General features: G+C 36.9%; 1 protein-coding gene across 1 annotated transcript; it reads left to right on the forward strand.

The window, feature by feature from the left end:
- Positions 1 to 851: 851 nt before the first annotated feature.
- Positions 852 to 6,062, forward strand: CXCL13 (C-X-C motif chemokine ligand 13). Its single transcript, XM_045506194.2, has 4 exons — positions 852 to 1,007; positions 2,782 to 2,914; positions 5,507 to 5,590; positions 5,857 to 6,062. The coding sequence occupies exons 1-4, from the start codon at positions 944 to 946 to the stop codon at positions 5,909 to 5,911; spliced, it is 336 nt and encodes a 111-aa protein (XP_045362150.2). The 5' UTR covers positions 852 to 943; the 3' UTR covers positions 5,912 to 6,062.
- The last annotated feature ends 6,829 nt before the right edge of the window (positions 6,063 to 12,891 follow it).

Below are 12,891 nucleotides of genomic sequence, written 5' to 3' on the forward strand. Positions count from 1 at the left end.
ATGTCCCAGGGGAGCCCAGTGGTGCTCTAGGTCAGGCCAGCCATTATCCACATATTTTTCTTGTTTTTTTTTTTAATCAAAGAGCCCCTAGAAAGTGAGTTAAGGCTGTGGGCTGATTGTGCCCATGGGCTACTTAGCCAGATCAAAATCAAAATGCACATATGCTTTATTAAACAATCTGCAGTATGGGGTTCAGAATCTGATGAAATTCTAACGACACCATCCACTGACACCTGGTTCTCAAGCTCAAAACCTTGCCTACTGGAGCCAGAAAGATTCTCTTCCATGAAGCTGTTGCCTCCCTCGTTTCATCAAGACACAGCCACACCAGTGGAGGGACACACCTTTGCCCCCTTCCAGGATTCCCATGATGGTGAGACTACATATGTAATCATATCTTTCAGACAGTCAAATAAGAGGTGGGAAAGTCTGGTAAAGAAACAGTAACCTAGTCAGCATAGGGACCTTCATTAGATCTACAAATCTACTTACTGAGCACCTATCAAAGGCTGGACTCTCTTGCAGGTGCTAGGAACACAACGATGTGCCTGACAGAGTCCCTGATTTCCTGGAGGATATATTCAAATACCACTAAGAGAGTCCACTGACCCTTCACTTAGAGAAGCAATCAAAGCCACAACCACTGATTCGATCCCAGAGCACCCCCAAATTCCTACAGCACTCCTGCCATGTATCGCCTACGTTTTCAAGAAATACTTTATTACACTAATAGTGCTCCGAAGCCAATTCATAAAATTTGCAAGAAGAGTTCAAAAAAAGCAAGCTCAGCAATTTTGAGGGCTTTTAAAACTGATGATGCAGCTGACCTACTGGAGACAAAGGCAGGGGGAGGGCCTTACTGGTACAAATAAATAGGAGTGTCCGTGCTGAGAACCCACAGTTGAGACTCAGAGCTGAAGTCTGAACTCCACCTTGAGGCAGAATGAGGTTCACCCTGGGATTTCTGCTTCTCCTGCTGCTGGTCTGCAGCCTCTCTCCAGTCCATGGTGAGAACTTTCACTTCTGCTGTCACTGTGCTTAAATGGGAATGGTCTTCAGCCATTTCATTTTTTTTTTTTTAATTAGAAAATGTGGGGAAGTAAGAATGAAGGAGGAAAAGCTGTTCAATTGCTCCTAGATTTCTAAAAGTAAGGTGCTTAGGGATTTAACCTTAGGGGCTGGAAACATTTATATTGTTGAGATTGTGGCCCAGAGAAGGAAGAGATACTGGAGGTCCAACGTCCATGTGACTTACCCTTGGTTTGCCTATTTCTGGCCTTTTTCAGATTCAGGTCTGCCTATAACTCATTCTTTCCAGGTTTCTCTTCTTCATTGTGTCTTTTACTGATACCCGTTCTGACCAAACCCTTTATAGGGTTTAAAAACTATTGTCCTCAACCTGTTGGTCTCCCAAAGGGAACGTTTGATGCAATTTTATACAGTTAGCTCTGATGTGAACCATTGTAATAGGGATATTAAGTACACATTTTCTGCAGAGAAGCAAATTTCCAAGTCAAAATGGGGAGGTCTTCTTTGCGTAAAGAGGTAAATATCCAGTTGGTGTGGTAAATGTTTATACAGCTGAAGGAATCTGATGTATGTGTGGGATGATACACTCTGTTCAGGTATAGATGACTAATTTTGGTTCTTAAAATGCAGGATTTTTTCCAATTTGTATTTTGCTTCATATGTTACTTTCATTCTTCAAGACCCTCATCTCTCTCTTCCTCCCTGAAGCTTTTCCATTGCTCTTGTCAAAGTCCCCTGTTCTCATTCCGGCAGCCTGAACTGCAGGTGAAATACAGCATTGTGTGGTATTTTAGGTTTTGTTCATTTGTTTCCCCCACTAAATTGTAAATGCCCTAAGAGTGGGATCCTTTTTATTTGCAAATACACGTCACACACAGTGGTAGGCACTGGGGTTAAAGAAGGTAGAATTGGTTAATATGCATGAGGTGGGTTACCTGTAAAAATATCCAGTGCTATTAGCTTTTATTGCTGAATACAAAGAGTTGAATTTTTATTATTAGCTTTTGTTTGGTATTGATTTGCAACTGAAATGGAGGACCAACATATTAAACAAAAACAATAAATATCTTTCGTGGCATTTCCTTGGAGAGACAGGGAGGGTTGGTGGGGCTAGGGTGTGATGAGAGAGACAACTCTGCTACCGCTGGTTCATGCTCCGGGGACTCAGTAATGAGTTCCTGTCCTCTGTTTTATGTGTGGGGAATGAAGATCAGTCAATTTTATAACTGCATTAAGAATAACAGTTGTAAGAACTCACAGTGGCAATTTTCAAATATTATCATAAGGACCACCACCTGAGTACCAACATAACGCTATCACAAATTTCAGTAAGTGTTGTGTTTTTAAAAAGCTAGTTCTATCTTTAAGGTTTTGGTAGAAAATATTTGAAAATAAGCCAAGACAAGCAGAAATACAGAAACTAAAGGCATAGGGTGGAAGCATCGACTTGAAATTTTTAATTTTTTAAAAAAACTGAAGTAGAGCTGTTTTTCAATGTTGTGTTAATTTCTGGTGTACAGCATAGTGATTCAGTTATACAAATATATATTCCTTTTCATATTCTTTTCCATTATAGGCTATTACAAGATATTGAATATAGTTCCCTGTGCTACACAGTAGGACCTTGTTGCTTATCTATTTTATATGTGGTAGTTAGAAATCTTTAAATACACAGTATGAAAGACTGCTGATTAAGTTCTAGTTGTGAATTATATTCCAAAGAGATTAAAATAACCAATTCTGTGTTTATAGGTGTTTTGGAGACCCTTAACACAGACTTAAAGTGTAGATGCATGCGAGAGACCATTAAATCCTACCCTATCCGCTTCATCCAAAAGCTTCAAATCTCACCCCCTGGGAACGGATGTCCAAAAAAAGAAATAATGTAAGTCATAATAAATATATATGATTCCTCAAAGTGATTTATTTTGAGTGGTGCTAGCAATTCATTCTCAAGCTAATAATGAGAATCAGTAATACTTGTTAAGTACTTATTTGCAGGGGTCTGGAGCTAATGCACATGCTTTATGCCCATTCACACATTTTATTCCTTCAACAGCCTTATTAAGGTATGTCTACTGTTATCAATCCTTTAAAGATGCAGAATCGGAAGCTTAGGGAGGTTAACTAACTGCCCTGAGGCACACCATTAGAAAGGGACAGAGCCAAGACTCTTACCTGCCAAATTCCAGTTGCTAGCAGAAGCAGACACTTTGTTCCCCAGAAGTTAAAGAGCAAGCAGATAAGTACCCACAACAGCCCTTGATTGGAATGTCCATTTTGTGGAACTGTCTTTTAGCTTTAGGTTCTATCAGCTTTGATCCCATAACTCTGATTATAAGTTAGGCTGAGGGGATAGTAGTGACTGCAAGATCTTAGATATTTTCTTTTGTTGAAATGGCATGACCCCTTCCTTCCGTGATCCTCCCTTTTCTGTACTCCCAGAGAGCTATGTGGATGGCTTTATCAGAGCAGCCTCCACGGAACATCACATGAGACTTTACACATTGCAGGGAAAGCCCCTAGTACCATGCCAGGCACGGTGGTAAATATTCAGTTAATTGTTAAATAATTGGTAAATATTCATTATTGCCAGTGCTTCATCCTGTACCTGGCCTAGAGAAGAGGCTCACCAAATGTTGAATTGTTGCGTTGAGTATTTGAAATGAGGCCTGTAGATCTTTTGCCCGTCCCTGCTTAGAACTGTGATTTCTTCTTCCTGGATCCACCCTGAATGAACCACACCCCCACAGCACTTCAGAGTACAGGCAGGGCATCCTTTTCAGGGCACCCCCACAGGGCTCGGCGTTCATCAGCAGATCTCCCCTTGGGCTGCTTCAGAATTTTGAGGCGTTTGGAAACAGCCACTTTTTGTTTGTCTTATTTTGATGTCTGTGCTTTGGGTCCACTTATAACCAGGAAATACGGGGTATCAAAAATAAGCATGGAAATTCTTCATTCAAAAGGCATTGTACTTTCACTACTGCCTTTGACAATGAACGTTTTGACTAAACCGTGACTATTGCCTTCAAACTCAGAAATGTGAAATCTAGCCATGACCTATTTGGGAGCAGTTTCTGTGACTGTCTAGAAAAACGAGGCTCCTTTCTTTTCATTACACTTTCTCTCTCTTGAGTTAAGTCTCTCATCTCTCAACCAGGGGAAGCGGTGCATCCTAATTTTCTCTACTTTGACTTCAATCGTCTTGAAGTGACAAAAATTTGATTTCATGTCTTCTGATCAAATTCTGCATTTCGGAATTTAACCAGATATAGAAACAAAAGCTGCAAATTATTATGAGAAACTCATGGCAGTCAGGAGTGAAAGTGCTGTGAGTCCAGATGGTCAGAAATCTGTTTTTTCTATCATGAACTCAGAAACCAAGTTGGAAGGCTCTATTGAAGAACCCCAGTTCTATGATCTCTGACCTCTCTGAGATTCAACTTCCCAGGGTGGAATTTCAAAGTTAGATGGATGGGTCCTTGTTGTTTGTGATTTTATAGCTAAAATAAATGACACATCAAGAAATTGTTTTGTTCGAGGTCACCCCAACAGTGAGTAAAGTCTCCCAGTTTGCTGTCACCTGTGAGACCTCACTTCTTCCACTGCAGGTAAAACATTCCACACCATATCTGGTACTTGATGACCATTCAGATCATGCCCATGTAGAGCAGTGGCTGAAAGTGTGGGTTCCAGAAACACATAACCATTATTTGAATCCTGCTCTACCATGCGTTTGTTGTGCAATATTATGCGATCTTTTTTAAACTCCCTAAGCCTCAAGTTCCTCATCTGAAGGTGTGGAAATAATAGTTCCTCTAGCACTGGATTTTTGTGAGATTCATCGAGATAATTCATGTTCCCTGCTGAGCACAGTGGCTGGCACATTGTAAGTGCTTGATCAATATCAGCTGTCAATTATAGGTACTGCTTCTATTGTTGCTTAATTACATAGAGCATCGGAAATCTCATTCACTGATGGTTCAGCCAAATGCAGATGTCACTCAGAGTAATCAGCTCTGCAACCTCTCCCACGATAAATTTCATTGGTTTTTTTTTCCCCAAATAAAAGGTCCTTAAGAGAATGTTTCCTATAGTCTATTTTGTTCTCCCAAGCTCAATGGACAAACACATTTTAAAGATATTGTGATATAGCTTTAGAAGTGAGCCAACCTTGGAGTCAGCTATTTGGTCCATTTCCAATTCATATAAAGGTTGTCAACTAGATACTAACCTCTGACCTGTGAGATTCTGTCAACTCGTATTCAGTTCCACTAGCTCACACATATCAGTCACAAAATGGTGTTTCTCTTATTCATCAGACCTCATGCTATAAATCACCTACTCCAGATCCAAAGCTGCCTACCTCCAATTTCACTTCATGTGGAAATCATTATTTTTTTTTACTCAAATCTTTCCTTAAGTGCAGGACTGACCAAAATATAACACCACTTTATTTTGATTTATTCTCCCCCAGAGCCTGGACAAAGTCTAAGTCAATTGTCTGCTTGGATCCTAAAGCCAAATGGATACAGACACTAATATGGAGAATGTTACAGAGGTGAGCCAGGCATACCAAGAGTTTGCAGATTCCAGTTGTACTGAAGGGGCAGTCAAAATGGGGACCATTTTAAATTTGTGAAATATTCCTGAGACAAATGCCTATTCTCCACTACTATTACTTATCAGATGGAGTTGGGGTGACTCATACCAGCAGCTGCTCAGTAAACTAAACTGGAATGAATTTGCACAGTATCCCTTATTCTATATCTCTTAGTTTCTGGTACATCTTTCTCTAACCATGACTCTCTCGTTTTAATTTCACAGAAGAAATGCTTCCTCAACTTCACCAGTTCCAGTGGTTAAGAAAAGGGCTACCTGATGCCAATATCCCCACCAAGGACACCTGCACTACCCCTTCATTCCTGCTCTGGGTTTTAGATTTGTGTTTGGTTGTATCTTTTCCAGGAAAAAATCTTTCCCATTTAAGTAAGCATGAGAATATATGTAAAAATAAAAAAAATCTGACGGGGTGATCTTGAGCTTCTTTTGAATATAGTACCTTACATCTTGGAGTTTGCATTCTTACTCATGAGGCAGGAAAGTTCCTTTGAGGATACTTAGTTATAAATCATATAGGTTTCTTTCAATAATATACCTGTTGTTAAATGCTTAATTTTCCTAGAAAATAAAGGAATGAGAATTTTTAAAACTCAAATCTGAACATATGGCTTGAGTTAAAGAGGAAATGATGGAATGCGTTTCAATCATCTTACACCCCAAGAAAAGCAAGCTTCCATAAGAGATTTGAAAAGCTGAATACCCATGATATTTCAGTCTGACAAGAGACAGAGGGTCCACATCATAGATATCCTTCATTTAAAAGCTCACTATTGAGAAGAACAGTGTCCTACTTTTAAAGTGTTCCTTTATAAGATTTATTGTCACAAATAAAAACTGATAATATTTAAAGATCCCCAGATTTAAATTCATAGAATATTCAGGAAAAGCATTTAAATGGTGATCTTTAGATGTAGTCTTTTATATATTTGCTTTGACAAACTTTTTTAAAAATCACATCTTTTGCACAGACTTTTTTTTTTTTTTTTTTTGGTCTCTGGTGTCCAATTCTTTAATGCTTCATATTAATCTAATGCTATCCAATAAACGTGCACAAATATTTTACTTAATTATGAGCAATTCATTCTTAACAGAGGGTTTACTCAAATTTAGTCATTCTCTGACTCTTCATAATGAAAAGTAGGATTTCATCATGTTAATTTTTCTTTACATGCTGCTTACATTTTAATTTGTGACCTAAATTACATGGCAAAGGGCAAGTGAAGTTATTCCTGATATTAACACAGAGGGAAATGCTTGCCTCCAAGAGCCTCTTCTCCTTGATACACTAATCATGATTTCTTCCAGAAATGCCCAAACTCTAACAAAAACCCATTTTCACTATCTCATTATATTGATTCTGTAAACTGAAATAAATGCATAGCCTAAAAGTTGAGTTATGTTTTATTCAAAAGACATTTCTGAGGATTTGAATCCCTTCAAGCCCAGGATGACAGCCTCTCAGATAGCTCTGAGGGACTGCTCTGAAGAGATAGGGGAGGAGCCAAAATATATAGGAGTTTTACAACAAAGACCAGGTAGTCAGAACATTAAAGATTACTGTTAAAGAAAACCAGATATCTCAAAAAAAAAAAAAAAAAAAAGACATTAAAATCATAAAGGGTGGGAGATGGAGCAAGAAAATACAGATTTTTTCCTCTCTCTCTTCATTGTTTCCTTTTTTCTTTTTCTTTCTTTTTTTTTTTTCCTTGTTCTTTTTAGGGTGTGTTTGAGCCTACATGACTGCCAGTCTAAAGCAAACAGATACAGTAAGGGGTTAACATACTTGACGTAACAGGGTAACCACAAATCAAAGGCATACAATAGAGTCACAAAAAACAAAAAGAAACCAGGCTAATACAAAAGAAAATTATCAAACCACTCACAAAAAAAAAAAAAAAAAAAAAAAAGGAAAAGAAAGAAACAAAGAAGAAATACCAAATCAACTGGAAAACAATGGTCAAAATGGGAATAAACACACATCTATCAATAACTACTATAAATGTCAATGGACTAAATGTTCCAATCAAAAGACATAGAGTGGCAGATTGGATAATAAAATAAAAACCTACAATATGCTGCCTAAAAGAGACCCACTTTAGAGTAAAGGACACACATACATTGAAAGTGAGAGGATGGAAAAATATATTTCATGCAAATAGAAACGGCAAGAAAGCAGGAGGAGTAGCAATAATTATATCAGACAAAATCGACTTTAAAACAAAGGCCATATAGAAAGATAGAGGACACTATGTAATGATCAAAGGATCAATACAAGATGAGGATATTACACTCACTAACATATGTGCACCCAATATAGGAGCATCTACATATATAAAACAAATACTAACAGACACAAAGGGAGAAATTAATGTGAATACAATAATAGTAGGAGACTTTAACACCCCACTAACATCATTGGACAGGTCTTTCAGACTGAAAATCAATAAGGCAATGGAGATACTAAATGACACAATAGAACAGTTGGACTTGGTTGATATTTTTAGGATATTATGTCTCCAAAACACAGAATATACATTCTTTTCAAGTGCTCATAGAACATTCTCTAGGATAGACCACATATTCAGGCACAAAAGAAGCCCCAACAAATTTAAGAGGATAGAAGTTATTTCAAGCATCTTCTCTGATCACAATGCCATGAAACTAGAAATCAACCACAGAAAAACAAAGGAGAAAAAAAAATGACATGGAGAATAAAAAACATGTTACTAAAAAGCCAATGGGTCAATGATGAAATCATAGAAGAAATTAAAAAATACCTTCAGACAAATGACAATGAAAACACAACCACACAAAATCTATGGGATGCAGCAAAAGCAGTCCTAAAAGAAAAGTTCATAGTGATACAGGCCTCCATCAAAAAACAAGAATAATCTCAAATAAACCATCTAATCTACCACCTAAAAGAATTAGAAAAAGAAGAGCAAACAAAGCTTAAAGTCATCAGGAGAAAAGAAATAATAAAGATCAGGGAGGAAATAAATAAAATGCAGATTAGAAAAAAAAGACAATAGAAAAAAAATCTATCACACCAAGAGCTGGTTTTTTGAAAGAACAAATAAAATGGACAAGCCTCTGCCAGGCTCTCCAAGAAGAAAAGAGAGAAGACACAAATAAACAAATAAGAAAGGAAAATAGAGAAATTACAACCAACACCACAGAAATACAAAATATCAGAAGAGAATACTATAAAGAACTATATGGCAATAAATTGGACAACTTAGAAGAAATGGATATGTTTCCAGAAACATACAGTCCACCAAAACTGAATCAACAAGAAATAGATCATTTGAACAGACCAAGCACTAGAAGTGAAATAGAATCAGCAATAAAAAGCTTCCCTGCAAACAAAAGTCCAGGACCAGATGGCTTCACCAGGGAATTCTATCAAACATACAAAGAAGAGCTCATATCAATCCATCTCCAACTCTTCCTAAAGACTGAAGAGGAGGGAATACTTCCAAACTAATTCTATGAAGCCACCATCACACTGATACAAAAGCCAGACAAAGACACTACCAAAGAAGAGAACTATAGGCCAATATTGTTGATGAACATAGATGCAAAAATCCTCAAAAAATATTAGCAAACAGAATCCAACAAACATAAAAAAGATTACACACCATGATCAAGTTGGGGTCATCCCAGGGACATAAGGATGGTTCAACATACACAAATCAATCAATGTGACTCACCACACATCAAGAGAAAGGACTAAAGTCACATAATCATTTCAATAGATGCAAAAAATTTTTCATGAAATTCAGCACCCATTTATGATAAAAATTCTAACCAAAGTGGGTATAGAGAGAACATATCTCAACATAATAAAAGGTATTTATGACAAACCTATAGCCAATGTAATACTCAATAGTGAAAAGCTGAAAGCTTTCTCACTGAAATCTGGGAGAAGTCAAAGATGCCCACTCTCACCACTTCTATTCAATGTAGTATTGGAAGTCCTAGCCATAGCAATTAAATAAGAAAAAGAAATAAAAAGGATCCAAATTGGAAGAGAAGAGGTAAAATTGTCATTATATGCGGAAGATATGATACTGTATATAGAAAACCCTTAAGACTCCACAAAAAAACTACTAGAGCTGATAAAAGAATTTGGCAAAGCAGCAGGATACAAAATTAACATACAAAAATCAGTGGCATTTCTTTACAATAACAACGAAATATCTGAAAAGAAATGTAAAGAAACAATTCCTTTTAAAATTGCATCCAAAAAAACAAAACACTTAGGAATAAATCTGACCAAGGAAGTGAAAGACATACACAGAGAACTACAAGACACTGACTAAGCAAATTAAAGATGACTTAAAGAAAAGGAAAGATATCCCATGCTCTTGGTCTGGAAGAACTCGTATTGTTAAAATGGCCATACTACCCAAAGCAATCTATAGATTTAATACAATTTCTATCAAATTACCCAGGACATTTTTCACAGAATTGGAACAAATAATACTAAAATTCATATGAAATCACAAAAGACCCAGAATTGCCAAAGCAATACTGAAGAAAAATAATGAAGCTGGAGGAATAACCCTCCCAGACTTCAGACAATACTATAGAGCTAAAATAATCAAAACAGCATGGTACTGGTACAAAAACAGACATATATATCAATGGAACAGAACAGAAAGCCCAGAAATAAACCCACAGACTTTTGGTCAATTACCTTTGACAAAGGAGGCAAGAAAGGAGGCCTTACAATGGATTAAGGCAGTCTCTTCAGCAAATGGTGTTGGGAAAACTGGACAGCAGCATGTAAAACAATGAAGCTAGAACACTCTCTTACACCATACACAAAAATAAACTCAAAATGGGTCAGACTTAAACATAAGACAAGATACAAAAACCTCTTAGAAGAAAACATAGGCAAAACATTATCTGACATAAATCTCAGCAATGTTCTCCTAGGGCAGTCTACCCAGGAAACAGAAATAAAAGCAAAAATAAACAAACAGGACCTATTAAACTTATAAGCGTTTGCACAGCAAAGGAAACCATAAGGAAAACAAAAAGACAACCTATGGAATGGGAGAAAAATACTTGCAAAAAATTAGACTGAAGGGCTTTATTTCCAGAATATATAAACAGCTAATACAATTTAATAAGAAAAAAAACAAACAATCCAATCCAAAAATGGGCACAAGACCTAAAGAAGCAATTCTCCAATGAAGACATACAAGTGGCCAATAGGCCCATGAAAAAATGCTCAGTAGCACTAATATCAGAGAAATGCAGATCAAAACTTCAATGAGGTATCACCTCACACCAGTCAGAATGGCCATCATTCAAAAGCCCATGAATGATAAATGCTGTGGATAAACTGTGTGGAGAAAAGGGAACCCTCCTACCCTGTTGGTGGGAATGGAGTTTGGTGCAGCTGTTATGGAAAACAGTATGGAGATTCTTCAAAAGACTAAAAATAGACTTTATTATATGATCCAGTAATCCACTCCTGGGCATATATTCAGAGGGAAACTTAATTCAAAAAGACACATGCACTCAAATGTTTATAGCAGCACTATATACAATAGCCAAGACAAGGAAATGACCTAAATGTCCATGGACAGATGACTGGATAAAGAAATTCAGTATATTTATACAGTGGAATACTACTCAGTCATAAAAAAGAATAAAATAATGTCATTTACAGCAACATGGATAGAACTGGAGGTTGTCATTCTAAGTGAAATAAGCCAGAAAGAGAAAGAAAAATATCATATGATATCACTTTATGTGGAATCTAAAAAAAAAGACAACCAAACATATGTAAAACAGAAAACAGACTCACAGAAATAGAGAACAAACTTATGGTTATGGGTGGGGGAAGGAGGTAGGTTGGAATAAATTGGGAGTTTTAGATTTTCGGATACTAACTAATACATATAAAATAGATAAGCAATAAGTTTATACTGTATAACACAGGGAACTATATTCAATATCTTGTAGTAACTTATGGTGAAAACAGAATATGAAAATGAATATATGTATGTTCATGTATGACTGAAACATGCTGTACATCAGAAATTTATACAACATTATAAACTGAATATACTTCAATTAAAAAAAAAAATATATATATATATAAACACATATAAAAGAAAGAAAACCAGACATCACAAGTTAAAAATTTAGTGCTTTTCTATGTAAAGGAAGGAGCAAACATTTGGGCTCATTGAAACCATTCCTTTGACAAGCACCTAGCTATCCAGGGCCAACTTCCTGTCCTTTCACATTCTGAGTCCCCTCAGGGTGCACCATTGTGGATGGCTACAGACACCCAGCTGCAGGATTGTCTTCACTGGGGTGGGGGGGGCGGGGAGGATGGCGGCAGCTGCTGATGATTTGATGGCTTCAGCATTCTTTACTTACTGATGTGGCTTGCAGTATGTTTCATTCACATTGCTCCCCCTTGGTCCTAAAGTCGACCAGTATTTTGAGAGACATTTCATGACCAATTTTGTCCCACGGTGCTAGGCTCATTCCTAGATCAGGTGAAGATTCTGTCGACATGCCACTCAAAGTGCCAATTTTTGGATCAGGCCCTGTTGATAACCAAAAATTCTCTGGATCACCTGCCTTACTAGTCTGTTATGATCCGGGAAATGTTTTTCCCTCATTGCTCATTCCCATACCTAGAATCACACTATTACAATTATTCTTTGCAGGGTTGTAATGTGATCTATTGTTTAGCCATCTTGTCAGAGGCCTAGTTACACACTGGGAAATGTAAGAGACAACAATCTTATAAAATAGAGTAAGTAATACAGTTAGGAACATTAATAAAGCCATACAAAGCATAACAATTTAGAAACAAAGAACAAATTAAAACAATGATTAGTATAACTAGTTGTAATGTAGTTGCAATAACCATCAAGTCCACAGGGGAGCCTGCTGGAGAAGTCAAATTCTGGAAAGATCAGGTAGAGAGAAAAAGATAAATGTTTCCTTCTTGTTTACAAAGGCACACTTTATCAATTTGTTGTATGTCATAGAATAAGAGGAAAGGTTTTATGGAAAATAAAGAATAAAGGCCAGTATGTTCCTCGAAAATCTCCAAAATCATAAGGTTATCAATCATATTTATCAGCTCGTTCAGTTCCATGTAATTAATTTCTGTTTATCTGGATGAAGTCATCAGGTTTCCATTAGAGTTTCATAATTTACCCAGTTTAGAGGTATGATCTAAAAGTTATCAGGAACACA

This window comes from Camelus bactrianus, chromosome 2 (assembly GCF_048773025.1).
Source record: "Camelus bactrianus isolate YW-2024 breed Bactrian camel chromosome 2, ASM4877302v1, whole genome shotgun sequence".
Taxonomy (NCBI): domain Eukaryota; kingdom Metazoa; phylum Chordata; class Mammalia; order Artiodactyla; family Camelidae; genus Camelus; species Camelus bactrianus.

Excerpts from the sequence above, each read along its gene's own strand:
- CXCL13 (XM_045506194.2), top strand. The coding sequence starts at position 944 with ATGAGGTTCACCCTGGGATTTCTGCTTCTCCTGCTGCTGGTCTGCAGC. Across the intron at positions 2,915-5,506 it reads TGTCCAAAAAAAGAAATAAT|AGCCTGGACAAAGTCTAAGT; the intron begins GTAAGTCATAAT and ends ATTCTCCCCCAG. Across the intron at positions 5,591-5,856 it reads ATATGGAGAATGTTACAGAG|AAGAAATGCTTCCTCAACTT; the intron begins GTGAGCCAGGCA and ends TTAATTTCACAG.